The sequence below is a fragment of the Rattus norvegicus genome, chromosome 5, assembly GCF_021556685.1.
Source record: "Rattus norvegicus strain SHRSP/BbbUtx chromosome 5, alternate assembly SHRSP_T2T, whole genome shotgun sequence".
NCBI classification, from domain to species: Eukaryota; Metazoa; Chordata; class Mammalia; order Rodentia; family Muridae; genus Rattus; species Rattus norvegicus.
The window spans coordinates 165,460,471-165,475,779 of NC_141538.1; the positions used below are offsets into that span (position 1 = coordinate 165,460,471).

The 15,309-nt window shown below is 56.3% G+C and overlaps 1 protein-coding gene across 4 annotated transcripts in view; it reads left to right on the plus strand.

The window, feature by feature from the left end:
* Casz1 (castor zinc finger 1) overlaps nucleotides 1–11,188 on the plus strand; it is a 150,127-nt gene extending 138,939 nt beyond the window's left edge. For 2 of the 4 annotated variants that reach the window (XM_087549499.1, XM_087549498.1), the window contains 7 exons: nucleotides 357–695; nucleotides 2,121–2,319; nucleotides 3,056–3,227; nucleotides 4,768–4,919; nucleotides 5,045–5,186; nucleotides 5,752–6,051; nucleotides 7,715–10,002. In XM_087549499.1, coding sequence (XP_087405625.1) covers nucleotides 357–695; nucleotides 2,121–2,319; nucleotides 3,056–3,227; nucleotides 4,768–4,919; nucleotides 5,045–5,186; nucleotides 5,752–6,051; nucleotides 7,715–8,847 — 2,437 coding nt within the window. In that variant the 3' untranslated portion in view covers nucleotides 8,848–10,002. 4 annotated transcript variants of the gene reach the window in all.
* Nucleotides 11,189–15,309: the final 4,121 nt, after the last annotated feature.

Sequence of the window (15,309 nt, forward strand, 5' to 3'; positions counted from 1 at the left end):
TCCTCCTCCCTGTGAATCTCAGAACACCCTCTCGAAGGGAGGGGCCTGAGGAGACAGGCTACTCTCTCACACACAGCCTAGGTGTAGGGAGGAGCTCAGGACACAAGCCCTCAGTAGAGGAGTTAGAGTCTAGCCCAGATTCAGATCGACAGTGGGACCAACGGTTGGTTCTCAAGTCCTTCTGCTCAGGTAGGGTCATGGGAGATCTCCAGAGTCTACGCTGGGAATGCGGCAGGAACACGAGGCTTCATTGTAATAGGGTCACATGAAGTGCCAAGCAGGCATAGATGGGGAAGGGCTGACCTGGCGGTGGGTGCTATCGATTGATACTGAGACACCTCTTCTGCCTCCCATAGTTTCCACTTCCGGACGGAGGGAGGAACAGCAAAGGGAACCACAGAGGCTTCCTTCCCAACCTCTGCTGCAGAGACCAAACCTCCCTTGGCACCCTCGTCCCCGCCAGCACCTCCTGGCACCATGGTCCCTGGATCTTCTCTGGAGGGGCCTGCTCCCAGCCCCGTCTCCGTGCCCTCCACCCCCACCCTGCTCGCCTGGAAGCAACTGGCTTCTACCATACCCCAGATGCCTCAGATTCCCTCATCAGTGCCTCACCTGCCCACTTCGCCCCTGGCGACGACGTCTCTAGAGAGTGCCAAGCCTCAGGTCAAACCCGGGTTCCTCCAGTTCCAGGACAAGTGAGTCCCTCCATGAGCTGGCACCTGTCCCTGTGTCTTGGGAGTGGGTGTGGCCAGGGCAGCAAGGAGGCCCTGCTCCTCACCCTGCAGAGTTACACTGGCTGTCTTCAGCTTCAGGGACTTAGCTTTCACTGTACACTTGTACCGAACAGCCAGTAAGAGGGTGATGTGGGTGCAAGTGGCCTTATCCTCCCTCGGTGATCCGTTGGGATCCTGCAAGGACTGGCTGGGGTGAGCTAGATATGGGGGTTCCTCGGGAAACTTCCTGGTCCCACAAAAAGGCTATGTTCCCTTGGGGCCGCCACCTTGCTGGCCAACTCTGGAGCACACACAGGCTGAGTCAACAGGGCAGGGAAGGCATGGGTGGGAGCAGGGCCTAGGCCCCTCAAGGTCCACACAGGGGTCAGGGGTGGAAGGAACCTTCTTCACATAATGGTGGTGGTTTCTTGCGGCGAGAACGGTGACTTTGTATCATAAAGTGTGTGGCTTCCTGTTCTCAATAAAAAAGTAATAAATTGGATTATTTATACCACCTGAGTAACAGCTGTCCTCCCTCTCTGAGAACCTGGGGCTGGGCCCATGGCACGGAAGGGTACAGTGCTCTTTTGTCTCCCATTTCCGGTACTCCCCTCCCTTCCCTGATGTGGTAGCCTCCTTAGCTTCCGGACCCTGGCCAGAGCTCCCACCATGGCTCCATTCTCTGGAGACCACATCTCTCCATAGCCAGTGGGCTCCCAGCCATGGCTGCAGCTCCCTGGCACTCAACCCTCATAGACTATAGTGGGTGCTCCAGCTCTTCCCCACTCATTAGCACCGCCGCCGGCCCCTATCACTCCCCAGGCCCCTAGGTTCTCTGGGTAGGTGGGCACTGTAGGCCTCAGTTGACCCTGGGACGTCCCAGAAGCTGTGAGCCCCAGCAGGATTTGACACCAGACACATGTTACCGCTTGCTCACACCCCACAGTAGTGGCACTTCCCGGTAGGGCTGCCCACCCATCTGCAGTCTGTCAGTCAGCTACATCCATGCAGTGCCATGTCTTGCCAGCCAAGCCTTTGCTGGAACCCGGCCAGGAATGGCAGAACTATCCATTATTTTTATGCCCAAGAAGTTACTGCAGTCATCTTATCTCTAATCCTGAGGTGTGGCTTTGGAAACTACATGTCCCAGCATGCACTGCTCTGAGCACCCTGTCTATGGCAAATTCCCCCATCTACCAGGCAAGAGTTCCCAAAAGGAGACAGGGATGCATGCTGGGATCTGTAGTCTCTAACTGAATGTTCCCGTTGAGCAGGAGGGTGACCCCTCACATTTCCCTTGATTACACTCCTGGTGACTGAGGAGGGAACCCTAACACAAACCAAGAGAGGACATTAGCGGGAGGGCTTGGGATGCCAATGACCTTCTGGGCTGTGGTTTCCTTCTAGCGATCCATGCCTGGCGACGGATTGCAAGTACGCCAGCAAGTTCCACTTCCACTGTCTCTTCGGGAACTGCAAGTACGTCTGTAAGACCTCAGGCAAGGCCGAGTCCCACTGCTTGGACCACATCAACCCCAGCAACAGCCTGGTGAACGTGCGAGACCAGTTTGCTTACTACTCTCTGCAGTGTCTGTGTCCCAACCAGGTCAGTGAGGCGGGGCTCGGGAGGCCCAAGGCCCAGGGCAAGCGTCTCCTGGCAGAGACTCCACTTTTCACACCATTTTTAAGTTGGCCTGCACCAGACACTGGGAAGGACGCACACTGTCTGTCTCCAGAGCCCCTAGAGGCCCCTGGGCAGGGGTCCAGACTGATGCTCAGTTGGTGAGGGCTGTCATTTCAGGCCTAACTCCCAGTGGTGACTAAATGCTATCTCAGCCACTGTGTGACATCATTCATGCCCATCCTGGAAATAGCTATGCCCCCTTTCCCTAGAGGCCTAGAATTTTAAAATAGGCTCATTGGATAAAGAAATAGAACAGTCCACGCATGGCAGAAAGGACAGATCAGGTTCTCTTTAAAGGCCTAGTCTCCAAGATTGGTAGGCTGCCTGAGTAGTCAGGAGTAAGGTCTAAGTGTGCAGAGAAGACTGTTAGGATAGATTAGTGATGTCTGCCTAAGTTAGGAGTGCTGGGGTAGATTAGTGATGTCTGCCCAGGTCTGGTCATATGGGGACGAACTTGAAAACAGATTAGTGATGTCTGCTCTGAGTGTGACATTAGCAAAGAGCCACAAGATTACCACAGCGGACTTAGTGCTGCTTCACGCAACTGTGTTTTCTAACTCTGAGCACAGGTTAGAGAACCTTCCATGGCCCAGAGACAAGCAGGAACTCCCAGATGTTCCTGCCCGTCCTGATGCATGTACGCCTTGTCTCCCCACAGCACTGTGAGTTCCGGATGCGTGGGCACTACCACTGCCTCCGGACGGGCTGCTACTTTGTCACCAACATCACCACCAAACTTCCGTGGCACATAAAGAAGCACGAGAAAGCTGAGCGGCGGGCAGCCAACGGGTTCAAATACTTCACCAAGCGCGAGGAGTGCGGAAGGCTAGGTACTGAGGCCAAGGGTGGGCAGGGACTTCCAGTAGGTCACACCTCAGCTCTGATCCCTGGGGTCCCGGTGGCCTGGGTCAACTTTCCGGGTACTCACTCCTGCCGCTGCCACCCCCCCAGATCTGTGAAAGATCCAGCTCCAGGATCTGTGAAAGATCCCAGGCACCTTACGCCCAGTGTCGTCGGACAGGTTGCAAAGCATCAGAGCCCAGACGTCCCAGAAAGACAGTGAGAAGGGCCCCAAGCCTCATCCCCACCCCAAGACAACACCCTGGGGCCGCTCCCTGGCATCCCAGGCTCGGCTACTCTTGCTTCCCCTTTCTTTGAAAAGGGCGGACAAATAAGATTTGGACGTCCTGGGAGCTAAAGAGCTCTGAGGGTTTTGTCCAAATGGAGCTGTTTGTTCCTTTCAGTTGTTTATTTACTTTTTAAAGCATTTAGCGTATGCTTACAGGGGTACTTAGTGCCAGCACCCTGTTATGGGGACATCGTAGGCAATGCTGAAGTACGCGATGAACAGGAGACACAGGCTTTGGGTGCTTCCCAGCCTTCTGATGCCTCTCTGACACCTTCCTGCACTGGCCCAAGGCACTGGGGAAGCCTGTAGGGAAGGGCCTCAGGCCCACAGGCAGAGGGCAGAGCCTACCGTTTAGCCTTGGGATGGGGCAGCTTTCTATAGACCTGCACATGTGGGGCAGGACTCTCCTAGGAATAGACCGGAAGCTGGAAGACAGGGAATGGTGGGTCGGTGGATGTGGTGTCTACTGGCCAGGCCTCTCCCGTGTCCCGTGGCCATGGTGTCAGGAGCCTGGGGAGTCCATGGAGGCTGCATTCTGAGCCCTCCGTAGGTGAAGGGTGAGACACTCCAAGTTAACTGCCAGAAGAGAAAGAAAGCAAACCTTCCCTTCGGGTATTGGTTCAGAAAGGATCCAGGGCCGAGGAGGGCCGGTAACCACAGCAACAGGTGTCCACACCTGGCGGCCTCTGCTGTACCAGGCTGGGCTCGCAGCTGTCGGGGGAATCTGGAGTCGAGCTTGTTTACTCAACTTTTGGTGGTTTTGGTAGTAGCTGGGGCCAAACAAAGCTGGGAGGTGACATAAGACACCTGGCCAGCCCAGTGCCATGGCAACGGGCAGGCCCTCGCCTGCCCTTAGCTGCTGCCTGCCCTTAGCTGCTGCTGTTTGGGTCCTGCCCGCTCTGTTTGTTCTCAGCAAAGCAGGAGCAGGGGGGTGGAGGCGGGGTGGAGGCCAGCTGACCAGCAATCTAAACAAGGCGGCTAGCTAGAGAGAGGTCCTTTCCTGAAGGCCCCTTGCTGTGGACATGTGGCTTCTCGGAGAAGAGTATATAGAGTATATAGAACCAGGCCCCTGTACCAGCCAGAGGGGAAGCCAGGGATTAGACAGCCAGGCAGACTCGGGCTTCCTGGAATGAATACCTGGCTACAGGTATTCCCCCCAAATGCCACCTACCTATGAACCAGGCCACCGGTGCGTCCAGCACATGGAGCGAGGCTCACGGCTGCTGTGCTCATACCCACAGGCTGCAAGTACAACCAGGTGAACAGTCACTTCCACTGCATCCGGGAAGGCTGCCAGTTCTCTTTTCTCCTCAAGCACCAGATGACCTCGCATGCCCGGAAGCACATGCGGAGAATGCTGGGGAAGAACTTCGACCGAGTGCCCCCATCCCAGGTGAGAGCCGAGGCCGCGCGGCCCGACGACCGTCCTCACTCGTAGGCGCGCGGGGCCACGCTACCCATAATGCCCAAGGAACCCGTGGACTCCTCCTACCTTAGGGCCCCTCTACTTTCTTCCAGGGTCCCCCGAGCCTAATGGATGCCGAGACAGACGAGGGCATGGACTACACGGGCTGCAGCCCCGGCGCGGCATCCTCGGAGTCTTCCACCATGGACCGCAGCTGCTCCAGCACCCCTGTGGGCAACGAAAGCACAGCCGCAGGTGAGCGTCCCAGGCCCGAGTCCCAGGCCCAGCTGAGTCGTTCTTGGGGACACAGGTTGATAGTCAAGTGGCCCCCAAGGAGGCCAAGATGGATGCAGCAGACGAGCTCGTACACTGGGCACTGAGGCCTCTCTGGTCATTCTGCCCACCTCCTTGATGCCGTCCCTCCAGGTCACTTTGGTTTTCCCCAGAGAGAGGCCAGGACTTGTCCCATTTGCCCCCAAAAAAGCAGCATAGCCCGTGCCGGGCCTCCTCCCGGCCTCCGTCCCAGCCTCCATTCAGAACCCAGACACCCACCCGGTCCCCTCAGAGGCTCCTCCCTCCCTGTCCTCCTCGAGGCCCTCCCCGGGCGTCCGTGCCCACCCTGACCTCTGCCCACAGAGCACCAACCAGCCTCTCTCCTTCCTCCCCTTCTTCCTTGCCGCACCTCTCTGCTCATCTGTTCACTTATCTCCATACTGCACTTGCCATTGGGTTTCTCATTTGGGTTTTTTTGTTTTGTTTTGTTTGTTTGTTTGTTCGTTCTTTGTTTTGTTTTTTCTCTGCTTTTCTCCATCCTCTCCAGGCTGCCCGGTTCCTCCTCCTCCTCCTCTTCCTCCTCCTGCTGCGGCTGGTGATGAGGCTGCTCGTGGGGCTGCACCGCCCACCCTGACTCCATCCTTCCCACCGGCTGTGCTCCGGCCGCCCCTCCCTCCCCTCCCATGCCTCTTCTCTCCCTCCTGTCTGTCATACTCTCTGCTCAGTACCACTCTCGGAGCCAGCCGGGGCCTGGCCCACCCCATCAGCAGCCCGTCCAGCTTCCCGCCCATCACTGCCACTCCAACTCCAGTAAAAAGGGACGCCCCCCTAGTTCAGGATGCTGCAGGTAACTCAAACGTGCCCTCTTGCCAGTGTCTCACATCCCCGACTGAGCCTCAGGCTCCGATCCAGGACTGGACCCAAGGGCAGGGCTACCCCACACCCCTAACAGCCCGATCACCACTGGCAGGGTCCTGCCAAGTGACCTGTGAGGTCTTTTTCCTCCTTGGCACCGCGAGGGCAGAGCCAGCTGCCATTCTCAGGTCTCTTTGGAGCTGCCCAGGTTTGGAAGGTTCCAAAGCTAGACAGGGAGAAGAAACCCACAGAGCCTCCAGGCGCTCAGCGGCAGATAGATAGCCCTCACCGTCCCAGCCCCATGTCCAATGGTCTTGTGGGAATGGTGTGTTTGCCCTTTTCCTTGGGTAGACATCCCCCCAGGTCTCCATCCATCCACTCCTGTTTCACATTATGACTGAGCCTAGGTGCTGTCCGACCCCCAGAGCTGGTGGCCTTGAACTTGGCAAAATGAATTCAGCGCATGGAAAGCTCCCTTGCTGGTGTGGAAGCCCCACAACTTCAAGCAGCAGCGCTCTGTCCCCCACGATTTCCAGACCCGAGCTGCTCCCTTGCCCCCTGCCTGGATGCCCCTACAGCCCTCGATTTCTCTTCATCTGCCGAGAGTGGGTGATGGGCTTTTTTTTTTTTAAATATTGTATTTATTGCCGAACTTTGAAGGCAGAGTGGTAGGTAGCCAGGCATTCTGGGAAGGCTCAGAGAGGAAGATGCTTCCCTCTACCCTGGGCAGGGCCTGGCCTGGGGTCTTTTGGTCCCTGGGAATGTGTGACCGAATACTAGAGCTAATGCCTCATTCCCGGTGCCTGTGCAGCTACCTGGAAGCCACTGCCACAGGTGTCTTCAAGTGCTTCCCAGGGAGGCACAGAGAAGACTGTGGCCAGGGTCTTCCTGATCCCTGAGAATCTGGGTAGACCAGGGTGGCTGTCAGGCAGTCCTTATCTTTGCTGGGCTCCTGGGTTCAGGCCTCAGGAAAGGCTACCAAAAGAGAGGGCGGCAGAGCCTTCTTGGTATTTCCACGGTGTCCCTCAGCCCAGGCAGAGAACTCCAACACCTAAAGAAACTAGCTTCCCGTATCAAAAAGATGCTTCTGGGGGCAAGGAGTTAGAGCCCCACATGGCCCCAGGGCTCTCAGCAACTCTGCTTCCAGGAGGCAGTTCCCCCTGCACAGACAAGCAGGCCGCCGGAGACTGGTTGGTTAGCTGGCAGGAAGGGAGCCGGCCTGCCCCTCATTAGAGGCAGGCGTGTGATGGCGTCCTGGCCTGGGTCCAACTTGGGTAATTACACTCCACCGACCTACATTCCCAGCTTCCCCTTCAGCTTCAATTATCGCTGGGATGTGTCCTCACTTCCCACCCAAACTGGCCAGGAAGCAGCCACCACATCCAGGCAGAGCTGCCACCCGGGATGCCTGTGTGGTCATCCCGTATAGACCTAGAAGACAGGGGAAGCCTGGGACTCCCTGATGTTCCCCAGGGGGCCGTGGGAGAGGCTCCCAGCCAGGGGGGGAAGCCAGGGTGTTGTTTCTAAGCGGTGTCTGCTGGCCACTATGCCAGGATCAGGGGCCCTGTGTGGGTGTGACCCTGGGAATGGTGCCCACGTGGGTACGGCTGCCAAAAGGGCACCCCTTCCACGCTGACCTCTCCGCTACTCCCTAGGGAACACCATCTCCATGCCGACAGCCTCAGGGGCCAAAAAGCGCTTTTGGATCATCGAGGATATGTCTCCCTTTGGCAAGCGAAGGAAGACAGCCTCGTCTCGGAAGATGCTGGACGAGGGCATGATGCTGGAGGGCTTCCGGCGCTTTGACCTCTACGAGGACTGCAAGGATACCGCCTGCCAGTTCTCGCTCAAGGTCACCCACTACCACTGCACGCGGGAGAACTGCGGCTACAAGTTCTGCGGGCGCACGCACATGTACAAGCACGCACAGCACCACGACCGCGTGGACAACCTGGTGCTGGACGACTTCAAGCGCTTCAAGGCCTCGCTCAGCTGCCACTTCGCCGACTGCCCGTTCTCGGGCACCAGCACGCACTTCCACTGCCTGCGCTGCCGCTTCCGCTGCACAGACAGCACCAAGGTCACTGCGCACCGCAAGCACCACGGCAAGCAGGACGTGATCAGCGCCGCTGGCTTCTGCCAGTTCAGCTCGAGCGCCGACTGCGCGGTGCCCGACTGCAAGTACAAGCTCAAGTGCTCGCACTTCCACTGCACCTACCCGGGCTGCCGCCACACAGTGGTGGGCATGTCGCAGATGGACTCGCACAAGCGCAAGCACGAGAAGCAGGAGCGAGGGGAGCCTCCCGCAGCCTCGCCGGGTGCGCCCGTCAGCCTGGACGGCTCGCTCACGCTGGCCGCCGAGCAAGGCTCGCTGCTCTTCCTGCAGACAGCGGCCGCCGGCCTAGGCCTGCTCGGGGACACGGGGGACCCCGGCCCACCTGTCACCGCCCCCGGGACTCGGGACGCCCCTGCTGCGCCCGCCCCGGTTGCCGCCGCCGCGGCCACCACCACCACCACCACCACCACCACCAGCAGCGCCGCTGGGGAGTCCTCCCAAGAGGACGACGAGGAGGAGCTGGAGATGCCGGAGGAGGAGGCCGAGGAGGACGACGAGGATGACGATGAAGAGGACGACGACGACGAGGATGATGATGATGATGACGACGACGAGGACCTGCGCACCGACTCGGAGGAGTCGCTGCCTGAGGCTGCGGGCGAGGCGGGCGCGCGGACCCCGCTGGCGGCCCTGGGTGGCCCCGGCCCCGCGCCCACCGCCGCATCACCCTAGTGGCCGCGCCACCGCAGCCCCCTCTAGAACTGCTCTGTATGTGAACCCCTGTGTACAGACCCCGCTGGGCCGCCCCAGGGAGTGAGGCGCCCTGGCCCCGCCGGTGCTTCCGGACCCCGAGTCCGTCTCAGGGCAGAGGCGGGGACCCCTCTGGTGCTCCGGGCCGCCCGCGCCCTCCCCGCCCGCCCGAGCGGGTGTTCAGGGAATAGCAGGTGCTGTGTCGGGGTGGCAGCGCTGACCTGCGCTCCTCTCGGTACCCACACGCGAGGTCCTTGTTTGCTCAGGGGCTCCCCGCGGGGGTCACCGGGTTGTGGGGGCGGCGGCTCCTGTAGCATCTGGTCCCCCCCCCAATGCAGCTAAGACCTCCCCCTGACTCGGGGGAGGGTCGGCCGAAGACGGTCAGCATCAGCACGGGTGACACTACAGGGACATGGAGGGAATCTCATGGAATCAGCAGCGAGCCGGCATCCCCGCCCCCAAGCTGTGGTCCGGGTCTGGTGACACTCAGGCCCCAGCCTCCAGCGAATCGAGGCTGTGGCCCGAAGCAGGCACAGCTGGTGGGGGCCTGGAGGCGAGGGTCTCAGCCACTCTGGTGCAAACAGGAAGGATGCGACTGGTTTTGGCTTTAATAATCAAAATGGAAACAAAAACCAAGAAAGTTGTACAGTATTTTTCCTGTAAAGGTTATTATTCTACATAGAACAAAAAAAAAAAAAAGAGAAGGGGGGGAAATGGGAAAAAAAGCAGGTGAGTGCGGGGAGCCTCGCCTCCCCTCCAGACCAGCCCTGGGATTGGGGACCCGAGTGCAATTGCTCCTGTGGAATTGTTTTGCATTTATTTTAGAGGCCTCAGTTTGAGGCTTTGTCCTCACACTAGCACTGATGGGGGCTGCGTGATTCCAACTTTTAACTTGAATTTTGTAGAGACAAGGAAAAAAAAAAAGACTATTCTCTTGATACGAGTTTGTAGCTAATTTAACATTTGAGGGTTTTTCTGTTGGTTATGCGTGTGGCTTTCTAGGGCTTTCTCTCTCTCTCTCTCTCTCTCTCTCTCTCTCTCTCTCTCTCTCTCTCTCTCTCTCTCTCTCTTGTTCCGGTTTCGTTTTATTATTTTATTTGGGATGCTATTGTGCAGGTGCAGCCCACCCAGATTTGGTTCCTTCTCCAAAATACCCCTTTCCTGGAGGCAAGGAGGCCACTTAGACTTGGCACAGGACTCACCTGCAGACACTTACTTAGCCAGAGGCTGCTCCAGACTCTGGCAGGGGCAGGCTGCCTGAGGCAGGGCTTGTGGGGTAAACCTGTGCACTGCGGGTTCTGACCAGTGCCAGGCTGGAAGAAAACGGGCCAGCTCAGCAGGTGATGGAAGTCAGCGGAAGCCCCTCCCACGGGTCTTCAAAGGGGGCGGTGTTCTCTCCATCTGACTCTGAGTGTGTGAACATGTGCGAGAGTGTGCGAGCGCATGTGTGCGCGTGCGTGGGTGTGTGGGTGCGTGCGTGTGCGCACGCGCATGTGTGCGTGTGTGCCCGAGTGTGTGTGTGAGCACGTCTCCTCTTGGCTGCCCACAACCAGAAAGCCAGGACCATCTGAACTGGAGAGGGAGCAGGGAGGGTACAGCGGAGAGATGAGAGTACCCAACAGGAAGCACGTTGATTCCTAAATGGCCCTGCCAGAGCCTCCATGCTGCTGCTGAGAGTTCGCCCAGATTCTGACCTACCACAGGACTCTGCCTCTGTGGAAGGAGTTTTGTAAAGGAAAACAAACAAACAAGCAAACAGAATAAAAAACATTTTTCAATGTAGCAAAATCAAATAAAAAAAAAAGGAAAAAAAAAAAAAAAAGAGCCGGAGCGTGCGCGTGCGCAGTCTAGCCTTTTGTAAGCCTCATATTGCACATTAGGACTATAAGCCATTGCTAGCTCATCTTGAATTTTAATGTGTAATTTTTGTTTTATTTTCTTTCTGTGAGGAAAACGATGCCTGATCCACCAATGCTCTTTTTAATGTTTTATAACTATGTATGTGTATATATATAAATATAAAAGTAATATGTATGCACATATGTGTGTATATATCTATATGTATATACATATATAGATATATAGAGATATATAGAGAGGTTTTGAGACAAAAAAAATGCAGAACATGAAACCGAACTGAACAGCGCGTGCTCTGATTACTTGAATCTGGTCTCCTCGGCACCTGGTTATTAAGAACTGAATATTTTTCCACTTGAATTTAGTGCTATTAGAAATTTAATATATGTGTTTTATTTATTTGATTTTTTTTTGCATGACTGATGCAAGGTTTGACATTTTCACTCAATAAAAACTGGAAAAAAAACCATCATGTTATCTTTTATTTTTAAAATTATCCCTGAGAGGCTGGCCATGACCCAGTGTGTGGGGCAGCCCAAACACAGTCAGGATCTGAATACCAGACCAGGGAGAGGAGGGGACACTTGGTCACTTTAAAGCCCAGTAGGGTAGGGGTGCCGGGATAGACCAGTGCCAGGTTCTCCCACTGTTTGCTAGAGAGAAATGATGGGGGCTCAAGCCTTGCTCCTCCCCTCGAGCCTCGGGAACCACTCCTGGAAAGGGCCACCTGGCAATGAAGCCTCGGGCATCCCCAGGCCCCACACTCTGGCCAGCCCTCCTATGTATTCTCTGGGGCTACAGGACTGCCACTTGGCAAGGGAATCCCTCAGCTCCTTCCTTCTTCCTGCAGGGACCTGCCCAGTCTGGGAACAGCACGTACCCGGATCCAATCCGGATGCTGGCTCGGCTCCTGCCTGGAGCACATGGTGGCAGGTCCAGAGAAACAGTGTCGTGGGTCTGCAGCCTTCATGCCAAGGCCTAAGCTGCTGGCCTTGGTGGCACTAGGGCTCAGGACACCTTTGGAAGCTCAGTCAAACTTCTGCCAGTTTGGAAGTGCAGGTGCAGTGCAGCTCTCAGAGTTCATGTGGCCTCTGTTTACCCCAACACTGCCCCTTGACCTTAGCCTCACCCACATTGTGCCAGCCGCCATTGAGCTGGTCTCCAAGTGGCCAGAGCTGCCCAAGGACACCAGCAAGAGAATCTAGAGCGCAGCGTGGTCTTCCTTGCCCAGCACCATCACACTGACTGTCACACTCCTGCCAGTCACTTGCTCATAAAGTTGGGTCCTTGCAGTGTACGGGGGCCAGCCTACGCACAGCCTCACCCACTGATGCCAGGCTGGGTGTGTTTCCCACCAGAGAGACTCTCCTCCGGCTCGGCTGGGCGCAGACTTCCCTCTCTGCTTTGCTCCTGGAGCTCGGCCCATTGGCTGTTTACATAAATATGTTTCTAACAGACATGAAAATACAGACTTTTTTTGGTCTTATTAAAATGTTCAAGTTGGAACTCGCCTGTTGTTTGTGGATATCTTGATTCTGCTAAATAAAACAGTGACTAATTTATGGGATAAAACACAAGTTCAACAAATTAAAGCCTTTATTGGAGCTTCACAGGCCCTGGTGGGCTGCGTGGCCTCCCGTGGGGCCTGAGGAGAGGCAGGGAGCCAAGCCCCAAGCTCAGCTGGTGATAGGCTGGTGGGTGGTGAGGCCACGGGGCTCCCTCTGGGCACCGCACGGTAGTCATCGGGCGGATTTGAGGAGTGTGAAGGCAGTTTTCAGGGTAGATTCGTGGGGCCCAAGGCAGGGGGCACTTAGGCAGTTCACTAATCTTGATGGACCTCCCCAAATACCCCCTCATCTCCTGTCCCTAAGCTTTCTGTGCCTGTCTAGTCCTTGGCAGACCCACACCCAGGGAATGGTAGAACCAGTTTCCTAGCAACCTTCAGACGGGAAAGGCACTAGGTGTCCCTCCAGAGACTGGATTGTGGCCCCTGAAGGTCCAAGAAGGGCACGAATCCACTTAAATGGTGTCCCGGTCCTGCCCCTAGGGCTAGCAAAGGAGTTAGCTGCCGTGGGTGCCACTCCACCCCAAGGCCCAGGCCCCATGATGTTCCCTGAGGCCTGTTGGACTTGGTATAAAATGCTGTAAAACACGTTTTTTGTTCTGGGTTTTATTAGCTGTGGTGGTGTGACACTTGGACACCCAAAATGGGGCAAATTCAAGAGTTTTTGTAGCATGGAGTCGAATGAGCAGGAAACGGCTGCGTAGGCTTGCAGTGGATCTCAGCGGCCAGCCTCTTTCCCAGACAGCACTGGCCAGCGTCTTCCAGACCCTGCCCCCAGCTCAGGATGGTGGTGGTGGTGGAGGTGGTGGTGGGGATCCAGGTCACCGGGCAACACAGGTGTCTATTCCCTGTCCTGAGACGTGGCCCCAGCTTTACAGATAGCTTTGGCCTGGAGCCAGGACACTGGAATGAACATTCTGCTGCCCAAAGACGGGCCAGGACTCCAAGGAGCCCCAGAACGCTGGGATCTGAAGACCTTGCAGAAGTTAAGGGGGGGCGGGGGGACGACTTAGGCCATCCTTTCTGGCAACTGTTGTCCCAACCTGGAGGGCAGGCTGACAGAGAGGGACTTCCTGGAGGTGGAGGCTTGGCCCCTGTGAATCACATGACTGAAGGGAGACCCCACTTCTCCACCAAGGAACCTGCCTGCTCAGACTTTAAAGCTGACTGCTGCACCCTGAATCTATCCAGGTCCTTTGCACAGTGCCCCGGAGAGGATGCCGGAGGCAGGGTGATGGGCTAGCCAGACATCAAGCTGCACACACACACCCACACACCATAGCTTTAGGAGGCTGGAGGGATGGCTTGGCTACCATCTCCTCTGTGAGTACAAAGACCCGAGTGTGATCCGACCAGGCCCCACATAAAGAGGCTGGGCACAGTGGCACACACACCCGTAACCCCAGTGCTGGGGAGGCAGAAACCGGTGATTGCTAGGGCTTGTGACAGCCAGTCAAGCCTGACCAATGAGCTGTAGACCAAGGAAAGATGTCTCACAGGAGGTGGGCCGAGTTCCTGAGGACGTGTGTCAGCAGAGGCTGTCTTTGGCCTTCGAGCGCACATTCACAGGTGTGCACACGTGTCAAAACCAAAGCACAGTTTAACCAGAAGCAGCCACGGATCCCGGTCCATCCAGCCACAGCGAGGGCGACAGCCCCATGACAGTATGCCAGCGTGCCATGTTGCAGTGGGGGTGGGGACGGACACTATCGTGTTAGATGATCTTCCTGCTTAATTTTTCAACACAGGGTGGGCTCGTTGGCTGTGCTGTAAGTCAAGGAGCAGCTGCACGTAAAGCCACAGCCTGCACGGCTCTGCTCGCAAGGGTTTTCTTTTCCTTATCCTTTAAGGGCCCCACCAGAGTTGGCACCAACAGTCCTTGCTGCTATGGTCCCTCAGGCAGCTGGAACTGGAGGCACAAGACGGGCTCAACGTCTGTAACACCTCTTCAAAGTCTTCCCCATCTCACCACGAAGTCGGGGAAGACTCGGGATTTTTTATTTAGTTAGTTTTTAAGATTTTATTTATTTATTTCATGTATACGAGTACACTGTTGCTGTCTTCAGACACACCAGAATGGGACATCGGATCCCATGACAGATGGTTGTGAGCCACCATGTGGTTGCTGGGAATTGAACTCAGGACCTCTGGAAGAGCAGTCAGTGGTCTTAACCACCTCTCCAGCCCTCTAGGGGTCTTCTCATAAGCTTCAGTAACCCTGTCCTTTTACGGGAGGACACTGACTTTAAAGCCTTCAAAGAAAGAGAACTATGAAGATTTGGTCATCATTCAGGTAAAGTCACCCCAAGATGTAGGCTGAGCTCTCAACTCGTTTTGATCAAGAGTCTTGGGGTTATGATCTGGCTGAGCTGTTCAGGCAGGGCAGCGGAAACGGCTCACCCCCGCGGCCATAGTAATGTGTGTGATAGCACGGGCTCGTTACCCTTGAGTAAAGAACCTGAGGGACCAGCTAAGATCCTCCCTTAGCCACTTGGCCAGACAGGGTGGGTGTAGCTTAGAAAGGCCTCCCTGGTGCTGGTGCCTCCCACTGGAACCTGGGACCTCCTCTGGTGTCCCACAGGAGTGTTAAAGATAAAGCAGCCCTGAACTCAGGACGCTCCTGAGGAGACTACAGCCTGCCTCTTCCTTCCCTGGGCTCTGAGGCAGTGGCAGGACAGTCCCCGGAGGAGAGGCATAGCCAGGACACCAAGAGCTGGTGTCTTCTCAAGCCTGGTTGGGTCCCAGAGTAAGTAGGGGATATGAGGGCCCCAAAGGACGGTCACAGACTGTTCTTCTGTCAGTGCAAGTCACTCAGCCCAAGGAGGGTTGCACTGTATACAAGAGCGAGCGAGCAAGAGACAGACCACTGGAGGAGCCATAACTCAGTCCTCTGAGTAGAAGGTCCCTCTCGTCGCTCCCAAGTCACAAATGGTTCCTAAATACATGTACTTATGCACACATACAACAGAGAAGCCCAATACTGGGGATACAAACTTAGAAGTCCCTGGGCAAGCCTTTTCCCT